We start from the raw sequence: 19,137 nt of genomic DNA, 5'->3' as shown, positions 1-19,137 counted from the left end.
TTTTCTGTTGTGTGGATAATGACTGCTCCATGCTACCCTGGCTGGAAAGTACCAAGGATGCAAGAAAATCCCCTGTTACCTAAGGTCTACACTATGCACAAGATAGAGTTTGAAGGAGGTCAAGGGGCTCCACTGGAGTGAAGGCCCGTCCTGACTTTACTCCCAGCCAGCTTTTGTTGAAAGTTTAAGGCAATAAAAGCTATGAGGAGTCTAGGTTGAACGGAAAAATGTTTATTATTTTCACCATAAGACAGACTGTGAGTTGTTCATTCCTGTTTATCATATCAGCCCCATATAAGACAGATCATGAATTGCTGGCTCATATTTGTGGTATCAGGAGAAGCTGGTGAGTTTCTCGTGTCCAAGCAGCTCCACACCCAAGGCCCAGAGTTTTCCATGTCCCCAGGCTTTGTCTGTGCAAAGATTAACCTGTTGTGGACCAGCATGATAGACACACAAACCTTCAGAAGGACGGCTTCTCCCAGACAGGGGTCAATACTGACCTTTACCAGGCCTCACAGCTCTTGACCCTGCTAATGGTTTTGCCCTGACATCTTTGTGTTGCCTGCAATGAAGTGAATCGATACTGACTTGTTCAGTTTTGCTCATCTTTGAAGATCATGAAAGAAAGAATCCCTCCTTGGTACCTAGTGTTTAGCCCAGCAGGTCATATGAATAGTTGTCAGACTGATGGATGAATGAGTAGATTGGTGGCGGGTGGGTGGTGGATGGTGGATGAATGTGGGCATGGATAGATGGATAGATGGATGGATGAGTAGATAGATGGATGGATGGGTGAGTTATGGCTGTCTGTCTGTCTATCTACCTGAGTAGGTAGTGGACTGATGTGTGGATAGGGGAATGGGTAGATAAGGTAGGTGGAACTCCCCCAGCATTAAAGTGTAGAGAAAGGATCCTGTGAGTGCTGAGAAGAGGTTTCTGGTTGTTCTTAAGTATCTTTTCTAAAATAAGAGCATGTAGAACATTCTATGAGTAATCTTCAGTTGGGGTCTGAGATGGGTACTTGGTCTCTTGGGAAGGCTGGTGGCCAGTGAGTTCCTAACCCACAGTACGCCTCCACTCAGATCCCCAGGGAGTCCAGTGTGACAGGGACCTCACTCACAGTCTGTTGGTAATGCCCCATAGTCTTCCATTTGACTATATCTTCTGGAGCTCTGGGTTTCTCTGCACAGTGAATTCACATTTTATGTTGCCTCAGCATCAGTTTTAGATATGAACTTTTTTTTTCCATAACAGAAACAAGAATTTTCACCTTTGACATTTTCTGGTTGTCTATCTCCTTCCAGCTCACTGGGGTTACCCAGATAGCTACCTAATGCACTTGCTTCCTGGTGAACGCTGGCCTAGGACCTGCTTGTGGCTTCCAATGCACCTCACTGACCCCCACGCCCCACGTGGACTGTTTAGATCTCTCAGTGATAGCCTGAGTGACACCAAGTTACAGTGAGCCTACTTGCTCTGATCCCCAGGTAGTACTTCCCTCAAAAAAGCTTCATGGGGCTGGAGAGATGGTTTAATGGTTAAGATACTTGCCTACAAAGCCTAAGGACCCAGATTTGATCCTTCAGCACCCACATAAGCCAGATGCACAAGGAGGCATATGCATTTGGAGTTCCTTTGCAGTGGTTAGAGATCCTGGCATGCCCATTTTTAAATAAATAAATAAATAAATAAATAAATAAATAAATAAAAACATATATTTTTTAAACTGTCTGGAAACATCCTAGACCCCAACACAGGCTTGTAACCTCTCACTGCATCCACTCTCTGGACAGCTCCCCACTTCCCATCGATTCTGGGATGCATGGTAGCAAACTCTTCTGTTATTTCATGTTCTATTGAACTGCCTTTGTATCTCAACCACCATGCTCTGGAGATGAGGCTCTGTCCCAGTCAGAGAGTGGTCATCTTGATAGAAAGGAACCAGACCCAGATCAAACTGTTATGCCCAGTTCTCGGCGCCCCCAGTGACCACCAAGGAGAACCAAACACTTATGCAAAGGCAAGGAGCTTTATTTTGGGCATAAGTTTGGTCTCTTGACTTCACTAACACAGTGGATCCATACCAGAGCCCTGAGCAGCAGGGGAGCAGGTTTTTTATAGGGATTTGAACAAAGAAGTAGGGGAATGGTTACATGATTGGTAGATTTAAGTAGTAACTGCACTTGTATTTTTCTGATAGGCTTAGGATGCTGGGGGGCAGAGCTGGTGGGCAGGGGCTAGGGGAATTTCAAGCAGGTTAGGTAACCTTTATTGTGACTGGCTATGTGTATTTGAGGAACTTAAGCAACTTGTCTTATAACTATAGAAATCTGTGGCATAAGCAATTTGTGATCTATTTTTTTCAGTAACTGTTAAATTCTTATTTAAACCTTGCTGGGAAAAAGAAACTTAGGCCTACTGGTGACTGAAGCCTGTCATGGCATCCCTCTGGTTCCTGAGTTTTTCAAAACAAGCAACATCCAGGCACCTACCAACCTCATGCCTGTGAAAGGGGCACGTGGTAAGGTGAGCAAGGCTGAAGTGTACAGAGAGACCTCAAGACCAAGCTAGAGAAAAATCTAACCAGCTGCCAGTGATGGAGGGGAGCTGAAGAGATGCCCAGTGTCTTGCCTCAGCTGGGAGGGCTGTGAGCGGCGCCCCTGGCCACGTCCCAGAGGACTGGCTTCATCATGTTACCCTCTATGGGCTCCATGCTGGCTTGTTTCACTTTCTCTTGTTTCACCAAAAATACCACTTGCTCCAAATCTTTGCCTGTACCTTGGGAGAAAGGAGGGACGAAACACAGTGCCCATGATCGAGTGACTGGCCATAGGAAAAGAACCTTTGATAAAGACTTTGGCCAAAGAGCTGAGACACAAGGTCTGAGTCAGCTTGGCTTATTCGATTCTTCCTCCCTGCCCTTGAACACTCCCTGAGCCTTGGGGTGGGAGATATGCAACCCCTTCCCTCATGGGAGATCAGAAACATTTTTATTTTCTTGTCTTCCTGACCATTTGTTGTGGCCCAGCCACTTCACAATGCAGTATTCGCACTATGAAACCCTAGAATCTGCCAAATTTCACCCAATTTGGTTTAATGTTCTCTAGGAGCTTGGCATTGTGTTAGAAACCCAGACATTCTCACGGCCCAGTCCTATTTAAAAAACTGCCTATCTATTTAAAGTTCACGATGGGGAGAATAGAAGAAAAAAGACTCTCAAAGCCAACAGGGGAACATGAGATAGGAAAAGGAAAAATCCAGTTTGCTTCTAAAAAAGGCTGGAAAACATGACCATCCAAGGTCCTGGGTCTCAAGTCTCAGATCTTTGCAAATCAAAGTGGAATTTTAGTCTGGGTTACTGGGTGATCCTTTTCAAGTCCCTAGCCTCCATGCCACGAGGGCTCCTGTGCGATGGGAAAATGGATGGAGCCAAAATAAAGCGGGGATATCTCTGAGCCGAGCACGTCCTCTGTGGGGAGGCCTTTGTGTTTCCACAGCCCAGAGCCAGGGAACCAGCCACACTGCCTGGCCCCTTCTGTGAACAACAGAAGCGGCGCTGAAGGCAACAGGAGTCGGAGCGCTATTCATTGCAGGAAGCCCCAGCATCCGGTGAGGAATAAGAAGCAGGAGAGCACAGGATGCTCTCTGGGTCAGGGGACTTCCCTGAAGCACACGGAGCTGCTCAGCCCTCAGCTCCCTCCAGAGTGCTGCTGGCCGCCGAGCTTGGGTGGTGGCTGTCGCGGTGGGGAGTCTAGCCTCACCCGAGGGGGCCACCGAGGACAGGATGGCCGCTTCTGCAGACCTGCTGCTGCTGCCGCTGCTGCTGCTGGCCCAGGGCTGGCTGGGAGCCGGAGCCGGTTCCGAAGCGGTGGTGTGCGCCGCCACCGCCTGCTACCAGGCGCACTGGGGCAAGCTGAGCGCCGCCGAGGCCCAGGAGCAGTGCCGCAAGGACGGGGGCAACCTGGCCACCGTGAAGAGCGAGGAGGAGGCCCGGCACGTCCAGAAGGCCCTGGCCCGGCTCCTGAGAACCAAGGCCACCCTGGAAATGAAGATGGGCAGGTTTTGGATCGGACTCCAGCGAGAGAAGGGCAAGTGCCAGAGCTCCAGCCTGCCCCTGAAGGGCTTCGTCTGGGTGGACGGCGAGGAGGAGACGGTCTATTCGAACTGGTACAAAGAAGTGAAAGGATCCTGCATCTCTGCGCGCTGTGTGTCCCTGCTGCAGGACCTGTCCCTGACACCTCACCCGAGCCACCTGCCCAGGTGGTCCGACAGCCCCTGCGGGAGCCCGGGCTCTCCAGTAAGCAACATCGAAGGGTTCCTATGTAAGTTCAACTTCAAAGGCATGTGTAAGCCCCTGTCCCTGGGAGGCCCAGGCCAGGTGACCTACACTGCCCCTTTCCAGGCCACCACCTCCTCCCTGGAGGCTGTGCCCTTTGGCACTGCGGCCGATGTGGTCTGTGAGGACGAGACTGAGAGGAAGAGCCATTATTTCATATGTAAGGAAAAGACGCCAGGTGTGTTTGACTGGGGCAGCTCGGGACCCCTCTGTGTCACCCCCAAGTATGGCTGCAACTTCAATAATGGGGGCTGTCAGCAGGACTGCTTCGAAGGGGGTGATGGTTCATTCCACTGTGGGTGCAGGCCTGGCTTCCAGCTGCTGGACGACCTAGTGACCTGTATCTCCCGGAATCCTTGCAGCTCCAGTCCATGCAAAGGACAGGCCACGTGTGTCCCTTTGTCCCAGTGGGGAAACTACACGTGTCACTGCCCTCTGGGCTACCAGCTAGACTCAAGCCAATTGAATTGTGTGGATGTGGACGAGTGCCGGGATTCCCCCTGTGATCAAGAGTGTGTCAACACCCCTGGGGGCTTCTACTGTGAATGCTGGGTGGGCTACCAGCCTGGTGGCTCCGAGGTGGAAGCCTGTAGAGATGTGGACGAGTGCGCTGCCGGTCAGTCGCCCTGTGCCCAGGGCTGTATCAACACCAACGGCTCCTTTTACTGTGATTGTGAGCAGGGCTATGTCTTGTCTGGGGAAGACGGCACGCAGTGTGAGGACGTGGATGAGTGTCTGGACCCCAGGGGCAGCCCTTGTACTAACGGCGTCTGCATCAACACAAATGGCTCCTTCTACTGTGGTTGCCAGCCTGGTTCGAAGCTGACTCCCAATGGGAACATTTGTATCTCGGACCTTACGTCCTCAGAACTACCAGCCAGGTTTCCCCAAGAGCGTGGTGAAGGAGACGGAGAGAGGAGCACATCGCCTCTTGCTGCAGTGTCCAGTCCCACTAGGGGCTCTGAGGGCCTCTCCAGGGGCACATCCACCACGAGGGGGCCCCTCTTCCCATCTGAAGATGCCACTGCCTCCACCTCACTGGAGATGTTGGCCTTCAGTGGGCCGGCTGGCATCTGGACAGAGATAGGCACCCACCTTCCCACAGCCACCAGCACTAGCAAATCCACAGAGAAAGATTCTGTGGCCACATTAAGTGATGACGGCACCGATGACGGCCAGAAGCTGCTTCTGTTTTACATCCTGGGCACTGTAGTGGCCATCTCTCTCCTGCTAGCCCTGGCCCTTGGGCTTCTGATCTACCGCAAGCGAAGAGCCAAAAGAGAGGAGATCAAGAAGCCCCAAAACGCTGCCGACAGCTATTCCTGGGTCCCAGAGCGAGCGGAGAGTCGGGCCCTAGAGAATCAATACAGGTAAAAGGCCTCAGGTCACCTGGGCAGACAAGCAGGCAGGTGCAAGGTGGGAGGCCCAGATCAAAGTACAGAAAGGCAGAGGCAGGAACAGGTAGCTGGCCATGTAATGTTAAATCCAGTCTCAGCAGCCCACCAGAGGCAAGGACTGTTTGTCTGCCCTGTGAGTGCGTGGTGAGGTGGGGTGAGGGCAGGGATCCAAAGATCCTGATAGAACAGGGCACTTCCAACATTGTCCACTTTTGTTTTCCACAGCCCAACACCTGGGACAGACTGCTGAAGGCCAGGTGACTCCAGAAAACATGCATAGTCAGCTGCCTCCTTCCTTGGAGCTTTAAACTCCCTAACAGAAGGGGAGACCCACATCCTTCCGAAAGACTGGACTGGAATCTCAGTGTGTGCCTTCCCTTAAGAACCTGGTGATCTGGGAAGCACAGGTATTTCCTAGGTGCATCTGATATTTTTGAAAAGGAAGCTGTGTGCTGGCCTGTCACTGTAGGGGTGCTGTGAATATTGACAGATCTCATTCACTCACCTTTTCAAATCAAAAAAAGTGACTAATTTTATTTCTGTCCCTGCTTCTGGATAAGGGTGTGAGGCGTCATCAAGTCCTTTTCAAAGGCTTTTCTGATCTCTTCATTCATCGGAGAAGAGGAGGCAAAGAGGCGGCTGCTGGTGCTAATTAAGATAGAAACAGTTAGTTTCTTTTCACATGACAGCGATGGAGTCATTTATTTAATTGTGTAAGAAGTAGGTTGTTTTTCCTCCCCCAAAGGGAACATAGCCAGAACTGGAAGCCTTTGTCTCACTTACCTTCCTGCATTCCCCCCTGGATTCCCTCAGTATTGTTGAAACTGCAAGCAGGCAGGAAGTTCAGACTGCGCATCCCCCAAGTTTCTGACTTTCTGGTAATCTTGGGTCATTGGCAAGTGAAGTTGGAAAAATATGAGGAAAGTTGCTTCAAGTGAGTGTGAGTGAGTGAAAGGCTTTGGTAACCGCATATCCTAATATATGGGGGTGGGTCAGGGTTTTCTTTCACAGATACTTGAATTAATTTATCTCAATGGATTGATGTTAACACACACTTGACTACTGATGAGATGAGAAAAAAATCCAACAGGGTCAGGTTGCCTTTGAGCCAGCGCAGGCGGCCAGTCAGCCTAGAGGCTGCCCTGCCTTCACTTACACTGCCCCTGATTACAGGAGCAGGAAGCCCCAAAGGCCTTTCCTTGCGATTGTATCTAAAGGATGTGTGAGCAAGGACGATAGGCTGTGTTTTGAAAACTGTCATTTTAGAGTCATTTAGCACAGCTCATAGCCAAGAGTGCATTTGCAGAACTGGAACCCCGCCCTGTGGGCGCGGCCCGCCACCAACTCAGGGATCAGTCACACAGGATGCTCAAGGCGACTTTTTGTGTTCCTGTCCAGTTGTCTTGCTTAAAAAAGGAGGTGAGGAAGAAAGGGCGAGGCGAAGAGAGAATAACTGAAATATTTTCTACCAGTTAAAACCGCTTAGAGCCATTATCATTTAAATCATTATTTCAAAGTGTACAGTCACAAAAATGCCTATTATGGGTAATGGCACTCCTGCGGCACAGCTTGCTCTGTCTCTGGCCTGGGAAGCAGCCCTGGTGTGTCACCTCAGCATCCCTGGGAACTCTCAGGTCTCGTGAAGGGTTTTCTGCTGCTTCTATGTTAGGAAAGCTGAGAGAAGGACCATGTCTCCTTCCCAAGATTACAAAATCTCTGCTTTCAGAGCAGAGAGCCCCATTGTTTCCAATTTCAAACACATCTATCCCAGAGATGGTAGGAGATGAATAACCACCAGGTTCAAAGCCTTCAGAGTTAAGAAAATATCCTTTGTCAACTTTAAAATGCAGATGCTTTTGTTTGGAATATATATATTTTTGTATTTTTTTAAAAAACTAAAAACCCAAGGTAGGTGGGGGAATAATGGGAGAAAGATGGAGACTGAGCTCCTGGGGTGCTTGAAACTTCTGATTAAACAAAAATCACCCGATGATGCAACTTTCAGATGGGACTCGACACGTAAGGGAGGCCAGGGCTGAGTCCAAATGACAGAAAACTTCACTGGCCCTAGAACCGCCCCCACCCGCAGTCTGTTGAGATTGGCAGTTAATTGCATGGAAATCAGCAGCAGACAGTCAGATGGCTCTGAGGCATGCCAATATTTGCATCTAAATGAAGTGGAGGAAATGCAGCACCCTTACCCACAGTCCTTTCAGTTTTCACTCTGATCTTTTGGGGTGAGGAAGACATGCTTAATGTAGATTTCTCATAGCCCTTATGTGGTCTGTACTCAGCATCTGTGGGCCTTGAATTGGCCAAGGCCATTTTGGGCTCTCTTGTCTTCACAGTGTTCTGATTTGACACAGAGCCCAGCCCTATTTTTCTGGTCCATGTTCGAATTCTACTAGGCTAGGTGGTGTCACACAGCTCCATCCTCAATACCAGGGGCACCATGGATCTCCTCGGTGGGACCACACTGGGGGAGGGGTTGATAATGAGTATGGTTTCTCAAAGCGTATCAGCATGGCCTATGAGCAGTTCACATCTGGGAGCCCCAAACTTATGTAGTGAGGCTGATGAAATTGAATGGCAGTCCTCAAACAGAGAGATGTCTTACTCTCCCATCCACTCCTGCACTCATGTTTAAGGTTAGACAGTTCTTGGTTAAGGGGGCTAACTGGTCAAGTAATGGATAAACAAATGCCCATCAGCAAAGTGGCTGCTGTTTATCCAAAGGGGCACTGGATTGCTCTGCCATGCCCTGCCTGTCCCCCACCCCCCAACATTTTCAGTAAGCCTGAGCAGCACGATCAGCCTCTGCCTGTGAGGACAGGAGACAGTTCCACTTGGCCATAGAATTTTCCTTAGTTCTGAAATGCAGAAATGTTCTTGGAAAAGCTATGTTTAAATTCATCTTCTTTTACCTTCCCTTCTTCCAAAGCAGATAGTGTAAGGAAGTGGCTTCTTATATCTACAGCTCTGATATCCCTCACCCGTCCCCCAGCCCTTTCTGTGGGGCTAGCGATGGAACTCAGGGGTGTACCTGTGCTGCACGACAGCTCCTGTCTCTGAGCTAGACCCCTAGCCACTGCACTGCCTCCAAGTAATCTGTAGAGTTTTCAGAACAAAGTGGACCCACAAATGCCTTCAAGGGACTCTGAACACCCTTTGTTCAGTAATGTAAGAGCAATGAGATCCAGTTTGGCATTGAAGCAAAAACGACTGTATTTGCTTTCTGGCTTTGGTTTCCCGCACATCCTCATTACCCTCATCCTTGCCTCTGCCACAGCACCTTGCTGCACACCACCGAGTCACTTCCTTGGGGACAGAAGAGCTCAGAAAGAAGAGAGGCAGACTGACAGCTGCCAGCCCTGCAAGTCCCTCTTATCCATTGACAGCAGGAAACTTCTGGGAGGGCCCATCCTGACACCTTCCCCAGAATAAGGGGGAATGTGGAATAAAAGTTAAACATTTCTGTATGAGTGCTTAGCTATTCTGTATAGGAAAAACTGCTTAGTTCTCCTCAGAGAGTTTCTATTCTTTTCACTGACCATGAGCCCTTGCAGGGGAATATTATCACCAAGCAACCTTTCAAAGAATGGATGGATCATTAGGTCCTAATGTTCCAATCCTCTTTTGCCATAAATACTTCTGGGAAAACCAACAGAACAGAAGTGATATTTGACCAAAAATGTTACTAAATTCAAAATAACAGAGGTTTTTTTTTTTTTTTTTTTAAAGACTAATATAGGAAAGCCTTTCCTATTATTCTTCTTCTTAGCTTCTCCATTGTCTCAATCAGGAAAACAGGAAAGCATTGCTTTCTAGCACCTGTGAAATGGTTTAAATACCCCCACATATTTCCATAGCCTTCAACAATAGATTTAACATGGGAATCTGTGATATGAGCCCTGAACACATCTGTTCTTTCCCTGGCTCCCAACACTAAACCTGTGTGGTTTGTGAAGCTTGTCAACCAAACACAGGGGAAGATAATTATTCCATGTGTCTATAGATTCAATGACCAAATATCCAATGTCCTTTCCACCCCTACACCAATTCCTGGGATAAAACACTCATCTGTTTGTTGGAAAGTAAGAAGCAAGTAGTAATTTGCTCTGTCCTTGGAGACAGTGGTCATCTAGTGTAGGTAGAAACTTGGACTTTGCATTTTGAACCATTCTCCTGGCCTGTACGGTGGCCAGTGTGATGTCTTTCCATAGTGTTAACATGCTATTTCCTTGTGCTGAACTTCGTTAGTGGATCTGGCTTAAGCTTGAATTAGATAGTGGCCAGGGTCTAATTTTCTGATGTGACATGCATCATACAGTATGCTCACAGTAAGGTGAGATGCTCATAGTGTAACATGAGCATTCTGATGTTGCATACATACCTGTACATGTTGGTAATCATGTCCGGAACCCTCAATGAGAATGTAAATATTTTAAAACATGTGTATTTGGGATTTGTTTCACTGATTCTGGACCTGTGGCATTTCTAGGCTGCGGGAGGGGTGGTCCACAGGCAAGCTTTTCCTCGGAGCTCCCCAAAAAAGAAGTACCCTGAGGGGGACCTTCGGGTCACTTTTAAGAAGTCACAACTTTGCCATACTTTGAGCTTTCTGTTATGTACCTGTCTCAATAAACTCTGAAACATACTGGTGGTGAATTTGTTTTATGTCATCTATGACAAGTCAAAATACATGGCAGAACTTGCTTTAGTGATTACTAAATTTGATTTCATTGCAAAGTTACTCTGGTGGCCTCATTTCTGCCCTTTCCCCTGCTGGAGGTGACACTGGTGTGAGTTTCTACCTTCAGGTAGTACATGGGTAGTGGAGATGTTCTGTCCCTCAGCAAGCTGCCCTTGGGCAGGGGGGAAGTGTCCGTTGCAGCTGAGAGCAGGCCTGACTTGGTGCTTCCAGGCTTTGCATTTTCATCCTGGTCGCCATGGTCACCCTTAATTCCCAGTATCTTGTTAATTGCATGAGCGATGCCTGGTGGAGGATTAAACACATCCAGTTGGTGTGATGTGAACACACCATCATATAATTATCACAGAGCATTTATCACCATTTTGTCAGCGAAGCTCCCTCAGTTTATTTAACTAATTGGACAGGCAGGCCGGATTGTTGCCTGCTTGGCTGTATAAATCTCACTGTGATTCCACATTGGGGACAGCAGATGGTGGTTGGGGCTTTTCAGAGGATGCAAGTGGTAAAGAGCAGAGCTTAAGTGGGATAAAGTGCTCTGTTCTGTTATGCTAATGGCCCAGGACACTTGCCATAAATACCCATTATTTAGGGTTAACTAAAGCTGATCCTCCAGCAGACTAGACACTAGTAAAATAAACTGGAAAATTTCATCTTACTCTGAGTAACCCTGGCTGTCCTGTTCCTAGACACCCCTACTTCCACAAATGCACACACATGCTCACAAATGCAACACACACAATGAACATGATCCCAGTAACACATACATACACAAACATACAATAACACGAACATCCTTCCAGAAACACACACACACAAAGACATAGATGCACACAACATAGACACACCCAACACACACACACACACACACACACACACACACACACACACACACAAACAAGCACACAGTTTAGCATCTGGTTCATATTGTTGAAACCTAAGGCCAATGTTCTCTGGTTTAGGAAAAGTTCATGAACAAAAATGTCACCTTTTTGTGGTGACATCTCTTAGTGACTTAGGTAGAATTACTCAAGTGCCAGATGAATCTATCAAATGTGATTCATTTGCCAAAAGCCCTGATTGATAGCTACATCTATTGTGCAATGTAAAGTGTATCTGTTTTGCTATTAGACAACAGGTACATTGAGATGCAAGAATCATGTCTAAGAATTTGGCATGTGTTGAATGTGCATATCAAGTCCTCAGCCAATTTTTTTTTTCCAGGTAGGGTTGCACTCTAGCCTAGGTTGACCTGGCACTTAGTCTGTAGTCCCAGGGTGGTCTCAAGCTCATGGTGATCCTCCTACCTCTGACTCCCAAGGGCACCACCATGCCCAGCTTGTCTCAGCCGATTCTTGGGTCTGTTTAGTGACAGCAGAGACCAGCAGCAGAGAAAATAAACCCTAACAACAGTCTCTGAATTATGTGTTGGCATGACAGGGGCTGGCAAAGGGAATCCATGGGCTGGTCCTCCACAGCCTCCTTATGTTCTCAGGTAGACCCTTTGGAAGGAAACAATAGGCATATCAACAAGGAAAGGGAAAGGCTGAGCGGGCCTGGAGATGCATGACAGTCATCCCAGAACTTGGGAGGAGAGAGAGTTAGGCTAGTCTGGGTTAAGAGGAAAGGGGAGGGGAAGGGAGAGGAGAGAAGTAATGAAGGAGGAAGAAGAGGGAGGAAAGGGTAAAGAGGCAAGGAGGGAAAAAGAAAGAGACAAGATAGTGGACAAGAATAGGGTAGGGATAGCCCAAGTGTGGTGAAGCTCATTGGCTTTCATCTCATCTCAGGCAGGTAAAGATCCTACCTCCAACCCCTTACGGTCGCATCCTGGTCACACCTGAAGAAAAGCAGAGCTATTTCTGTGGTCCCTGGTGGGGACCAGCACTCTTGCCTAGTGTCCATGTCCCGTCTTGCTGCAGAACTCTCCACTTTTCCACATGCTTCACACCTGTCCACACATGTGTGTATGATGGCTCACAGTGAGCCTATAACTTCTGCGCTATTGAGGTCTTTTTGTCAGCAGTGGTAGGGACAGAGGTATTATCTCCACACTGTCCCATTAGTAGCCCAAAGGAGTTCCCCTGATCTGTCTGGGACCTCCACTCAGGTGAAATGGTATCCTTGGCATCAACTTGGTCAAGAATTTCAGGATGAGCCAGAGTGAAGAAGAATTGAGATTTATTGAAGATATTTTAATATAGACTTTAAGTACAGAATTGAGAGAAAGAAGGCAGGGTTGGAGTGATGGCTCAGTACTCAAGGCACTTGCCTGCAAAGCCCAACAACCTGGGTTCAATTCCCCATTACCCACATAAAGCCAAATACACACAGTGGTGCATGCATCTGAAGTTCTTTTGCAGTAGCTGGAGGCCCTGGTGAACATACTCTTTCTGTCTCTCTTCTCTCTCTCTCTCCTTGAAAATAAATTAATTAATCAGGGCTGGAGAGATGGCTTAGCAGTTAAGCATTTGCCTGTGAAGCCTAAGGACCCCAGTTCGAGGCTCATTTCCCCAGGACCCACATTAGCCAGATGCACAAGGGGGCGCACGCATCCGGAGTTCGTTTGCAGCGGCTGGAGGCCCTGGCGCACCCATTCTCTCTCTCTATCTGCCTCTTTCTCTCTCTGTCACTTTCAAATAAATAAAGAAAAATAAATAAAATCTTTAAAAAACAAGCTAAAAATAAAAAAAATTAATGAATAATTTTTTAAAGAGTTGGGTGTGGTGGCACACGCCTTTAAGACTGGCACTTGGGCTATACAGGTAGGAGGATCACCTCAAAAAACAAAAAAATAAAAATAAAAACAAAACAAAAAGAGTGAAAGAAGACACTTAGGGAAAGACATACCTAAGTGTGGGTATGGGCTCCTCAAGGGTAAATTACAACGAGTGCCTTTGCCTTAGCCAGACCATTTTAGTGGCTCTCAAGTTACATCTCAAAGGGTTGTTGAAATCTTTCTTTTATTTGAGGAAAGCCCAACAGACTGGCCTTTTTCTTTGTGTGTGTGTGGGGGGGGGGGGGGAATTGGCCTACCAGGGCCTCCTCAGATCACTCTGTAATCCTTTTATCTCTGCCTCCTGAGTGCTGGGATTAAAGGCATGCACCACCAAGCCTGGCTTCTCTCTCTCTCTCTCTCTCTCTCTCTCTCTCTCTCTCAGTCTCTCTCTTGCTCTTTCTCTTTGTTTTTTGAGGTAGGGTCTCACTCTAGCTCAGGCCATTGAGCTGGAATTCACTATGCAGTCTCAGGGTGGCCTTGAGCTCCAGCAGTCAGATGCCTGCTTAAGGGATATGTCACTGGAGCACAGCTCAGTTCAGCCTTACTGGGGGTGTAAAGAGCAGCTGGAGCTCGGGCTGTTGGTGTTTCCTGGCTATCTGATGGTGTCTCTCTGCTTGAATCTATGAAAGGGAGCCATGTTCTTCAGCTATTGATGGTGCTTCTCCTGGGTTTTGTGAGCCTGAAATAAAACTTTTCCTCTATAATCTGCTTCTGGTCCAGTATTTTGTCCAACAACACAAAGGTAACTGTAACACATTGGATATTCATAGGAAGTTTATTTGTAAAATTTCTACCTGGAAACAAACCAGATATCCAAGAGCAGGTAAATGAAGGTTCACTGGTTAGCCATACAGTAGAGGATACTTCTAATCAGGAAATATGACATATTCAATGAGAAAAGTAAGAAAGATATCAAGACAAAATAAGATAGGCACCATTGACATTGATTTGTATGAAATTCTTGAGCAAGTAAAATTAATCTATGGTGAGAGAAGGAAGTTAAGTGGTTATGTGAGGGAGGAGTGACACTTGCTGCAAACAATTTGAAGGACCTCTGAGCAATGGAGATGCCATGTCTTGATGAAGTGTTTGCCTCTGTCAGCACTCAATAGACATAAAATGTATATATCTTACTGTATATAAATTATGCCACGATAAAGTTGATTTTGAAAGGCCGTTTATTCAAGTTATGAATAAAACAAAGGTTTATAAGGTGTGGCTCAAATTTTTCCACTAGAAAAGTGAAACATGGTTACTTCAGACTTTCTTTTAATTTCAGAGGTAATAAAAAGTGAATGAATCTATTGTGGGCTGGAGTTAGCCTTTTGCCATCTGAATGTTCTCTTCCCATGGATCACAGAGCCCTTTAATTTTACTGACTTCCATCAAAACATTCAAATACATTCTGAAGGGTCTCCCCTGTCTGCTACATTGTCATTTTCCTGTCTTTGATTCTGAATAATATTTTATTTTATTAAATATTATTTATTTTCAAGGAGAGAAACAGAAAGAGAGAGAATGGGTACACTAGGGCTCCTTACTACTGCAAACAACTCCAGATGCATGCACCACTTTGGGCATCTGGTTTTAAGTGTGTGCTGGGGAGTTGAGCCCAGGCTATCAGGCTTTGCAAGAGAGTTCCTTTAAGCACTAAGCCATAACTCCAGCCCCCTAGCAATATTTTACATGTAAAGTGCTTCCTTCCTGCCTGCTTGCCTTCCTTTCTTTTTTCTTTTCCATCTTTCTTTTCTTTCCCCTCCCTCTCTTTTTTCCTTTCTCCCCTCTCTCCTTTCCCTCCCTTCCTTTCTTCCTTTTCTTCCCAGGCTGGCCTTGAACTCACTGTGTAACCAAGGATGACTTCAAATTCCTGTTCCTCCTGCCTTTACTCTCTGAATGGTGAGATTGCAGGGATCGGCCACCATATTCAGTTTCCAAGCATCTTTCTTTATGTCCTTTCACATTTCTTTGGTAGGCACAACCAGTCTGATCCTGCTCTTTGTGGGAAGGGGTTTTCTCTATGGAGACAACCTTTACTATCACTAAACTTTACAAGAAAAAACAACCTTGGAGAAACTTCTGGCAGAGCCTGCAGGTGCCAGGCTTGCAATGGAAGCACTATCAGTGATAAAAGTCATGGCCTTTCATTAAGAGGATTTTTGTTTGTTTTGTTCCTTTCCCATTACACAAAGAGGACCAGATGCCCAGTTTAACTTCTTTAATGCTAGCTGGAACTGGATTGGATGCTTAATGGATTTGTGGCTGAGATTAAATGCTGTTTATTAACTTTAATTACATATTGAATGGTCTTCAGCATAAATTTCTTCTTTTTGAGACAAGGAAAAGATGACGCATTTGAACCTCATTTCAAAATTTGGAGACATGTTGAGTTGGAGCCAACTCAAGCACTGGCTTCACAAACAAAAAAAATTTAATGGTTTGTTGGGAAAATTAGGTTCACAAGAAAGCTAGGCCAAATTGCTACCAAGAAATTCATCTTGTGGGCCATTTAGCTCTATGTTTATATGAAAAAGAGATGTTTGATAAAATGGCTTTCATGTAGATACATTAGAATCAATATGCATCCTAGATATTTTATTCTATCTAAATGAGTAATAGCTGGGTATTGTAGCTCACTCCTTTAATCTCAACACTTGGGAGGCAGAGGTAGCAGGATCACTGTGAGTTCAAGGCCACCTTGAGACTACGTAGTGAATTCCAGGTCAGCCTGGGCTAGAGCGAGACCCTACCTTAAAAAATAATAATAGTATTTAGCAGTAAATTCACCTGTGTATAGTAAAGCCTGATTAACAGAATGTTCATTTTTATTTATTTATTTATTTATTTATTTATTTTTTGTACAAGACAAGAAACTCAGAGTAGCCAAGCTAGGGCTGTGTGCCAGGTGTTGCTTGCGTTCTGTGTCTGTGACTCCCATCACCACCGTGTGCCTTTCACCCTCGTGCTTACATGGCTGCTGTGCCCCTGGGTCTCAAGCAAAAGACCCACCTACAAAGACAGTCTTCCTATAATTTTCTTTGTAAATTTTTGAAACAAGATTTGTGTGAAGATGAAGGAACTGATCCCAACTGCACAATTTGATGAGTTTTGACTTATATACACACCCTGTGGTCACCAGTAGCAAAGCCCACTCAGCTGTCCACCTCCAGGAACCTGATCCTCCTGTTCAGAAGTTCCCATCATCAGAATTGGAACTTTGGTGGTGAGGCCTGCCACTTGTGACTTCCTACCTTTCTTACTTTACCTCTGCCTCTTTTCCCTTTTTTAAAAGAATATATTACTATGAAGCCCAGGCTGGTTTTCAAAGTCTCAATCTTCTTTTCTCTGTGCTAGGATTTTGGTGTGTACCACCACATCCAACAGGTGCTTAGTTTAAGATTTAAAAAAAATATATTCTTATTTAATTTTTCATGAGGAGAGATATATAGATAGATAGATAGATAGGTAGAGAGAGAGAGAGAGAGAGAGAGAGAGAGAGAGAGAGAGTTGTAGTCAGCTTTGTGTTGCTAGGATGAACATCCAAACCAGACATGAGTTTGGAGGCAGCAATTTATTTCAAACTCACAGATCCAGGGCAGAGGTTTCGTCAGGGGTGGAAGAGGCTGCTTCTCACATCCAAGCAGAGAGAAACAACCAAGCAGCCAGCACAAGCCAAATGCAGCAAGTGCAAAAGGTCAGCAAGCAGCAGGGAGCCTGCCCGAGCTCAGATTGCTCTGCGTATCTTTGGGCTAGAATGTACTTCTGTCCCCAAACCCACCATGCCACCTCCTCCAGTCAGACAGCTGGAGACCCAGGTTGCAAGCTTCAATAAAAAATCTGAGTCTAAACCGGGTGTGGTGGTTTGCGCCTTTAATCCCAGCCCTGGGAGGCAGAGGTAGTAGGATTGCTGAGAGTTCAAGGCCACCCTGAGACTACATAGTGAATTCCAGGTCAGCCTGGACCAGAGTGAGACCCTGTCTCAAAAAAAAAAAAAAAAAAAGTCTGAGTCTAGGACTGGAGAGATGGCTTAGTAGTTAAGGTATGCATGAGAAACCTAAGAACCCATGTGTGACTCTCCAGATTCCACGTAAGCCAGACACACAATGTGACATAAGGGCGCAAGGTTGCACATGTGCACAAGATGGCGCATGTGTTTGGAGTTCACACAAATGAACTCCAGATGCATGTACTACCTTGTGCATCTGGCTTTATGTGGCTACTTGGGAATCAAACTCTGTTAGACTTTGTAAGGAAACAAGTACCTTGAATGACTCAGCAATCTCTTCAGGCTTTCCATGGTTTTGACAAATACATTGTACCTAGTCATGTGTTCTACCATCACAGGATCATGGCAGATGGAGACAGGGGCCTCGGAGCCCATTGCTTTGAGTCTTATTTCCTCTCTTCCCCTAAGAAGAGACTGGGGTGACTATGGTCTTTTTATTGTGTGTAGGGTTCTGTCTTTTCAAACTGTTCTTTCCTTGGATCATACAGCATGTAGCATTTCCATCTCCCCACAGTGTCTGCCTCTCCTTGGATCATACAGCGTGTAACATTTCTATCTCTCTATAGTGTCTGTCTCTCCTTGGATCATACAGCATGTAATATTTCCATCTCCCCACAGTGTCTGTCTGTCCTTGGACCATACAGCATGCATCATTTCCATCTCCCCACAGTGTCTGTCTCTCCTTGGATCATATAGCATGTAATATTTTCATCTCCCCACAGTGTCTGTCCTTGGATCATATAGCAAATAGTATGTAGTATTTCCAGATTGGCTTCCTCCAACCAGAATTTAAGGTTTCTCTAAGCACTTCTGGCTTAATAATTCACTTATTTTTATCATTGAGTAGTATTCTATTGTCCAGTTTTCCACTCACCTACTGAAGGATGTCTTGGTTACTTCCTAGTTGTGACATTTATAATAAAGCTTCTAAAATCCTCTTGTGTAGATATTCTTGGGGATCTAAGTTTTCTACTCATTTGAATAAATGCCCAGGGATGGAATAGCTGAATGAGGTGGTAAGAGTATGTCTAGCTTTATAATGAGTTGTCAGGTTATCTTGCAGAGGAGTAGACCATTCTGCATTGCTTCTGTGAACTAGGCTTCCTGTTCCACACTCTCACCAGCCTTGCAACAACCAGAGTTTTGAATTTTGGTCATTCTAACTCTAATAGGTGTGTAGTGGCATCTTATTGTTTCCACCTTCATTTTTCTAGTGGCAGCTAAGGCTCATGTATTTCTTTCTTTTTCTTTTAAATTAATTATGGACATACTTAGTATGGAAGCATCACATGTTGGTACTGTCCTTTCCCTCATCCCTGACCCCTTTCTGAAGGGGTCCCTCCTCATTGGGGTCACAGGTTATCCCCATATGGGTTATGTGTTACGGGAGTAGCCATCAGTTTTGTGGGAGAGGCAATGCCTCTGAGCACATGATATCCCAACTTGTGGCTCTAACGATCTTTACCATCTGTGTATCTTTTTTTGGTGAGATATATTTTAAGATCATTGGACTAAGTTTTAAAATACTTTTCTCTTATTTAAATTTTTATTTATTATTTATTTGCAAGGAGAGAGAGGGAGGCAAGAAGAAAGTGAGAGAGAGTATGGGCACACAAAGACCTCTTGCCACTACAAATAAACTCCAGATGCATGAGCCACTTTGTGCATCTGGATTTATGTGGGTATTGGGAATTTAAACCAGAGCCGTTAAGCTTTACAAGCAAGTGCCTTTACTGAGCCATCTTTCCAGTCCCATTGGGCCAAATTTTAATTGGGTCATTTGTTTATTTATTGTTGAGTTTTAGGAATTACTTGTGTCTCTTGGACACCAGCCCTGTATGAGATAGATAGTTTGTAACCATGTCCTCTCAGTTGGTGGTTTGTCTTTAAGTTTGCTCAATAGCGTCATTC

The 19,137-nt window shown here is 45.9% G+C and overlaps 1 protein-coding gene across 1 annotated transcript; it reads left to right on the top strand.

The window, feature by feature from the left end:
• The first annotated feature begins 3,487 nt into the window (after positions 1-3,487).
• Cd93 (CD93 molecule) lies at positions 3,488-10,393 on the top strand. Its single transcript, XM_004668746.2, has 2 exons — positions 3,488-5,709; positions 5,962-10,393. The coding sequence occupies exons 1-2, from the start codon at positions 3,788-3,790 to the stop codon at positions 5,984-5,986; spliced, it is 1,947 nt and encodes a 648-aa protein (XP_004668803.2). The 5' UTR covers positions 3,488-3,787; the 3' UTR covers positions 5,987-10,393.
• Positions 10,394-19,137: the final 8,744 nt, after the last annotated feature.

The sequence above is a fragment of the Jaculus jaculus genome, chromosome 8 (genome assembly GCF_020740685.1).
Source record: "Jaculus jaculus isolate mJacJac1 chromosome 8, mJacJac1.mat.Y.cur, whole genome shotgun sequence".
Lineage (NCBI taxonomy): Eukaryota > Metazoa > Chordata > Mammalia > Rodentia > Dipodidae > Jaculus > Jaculus jaculus.
This window is presented reverse-complemented; position numbering and strand designations above follow the sequence as displayed.

Coding starts and splice junctions, on each gene's coding strand:
- Cd93 (XM_004668746.2), top strand. CDS start 3,788: ATGGCCGCTTCTGCAGACCTGCTGCTGCTGCCGCTGCTGCTGCTGGCC. Junction 5,710..5,961: donor GCCCTAGAGAATCAATACAG/GTAAAAGGCCTC, acceptor TGTTTTCCACAG/CCCAACACCTGGGACAGACT.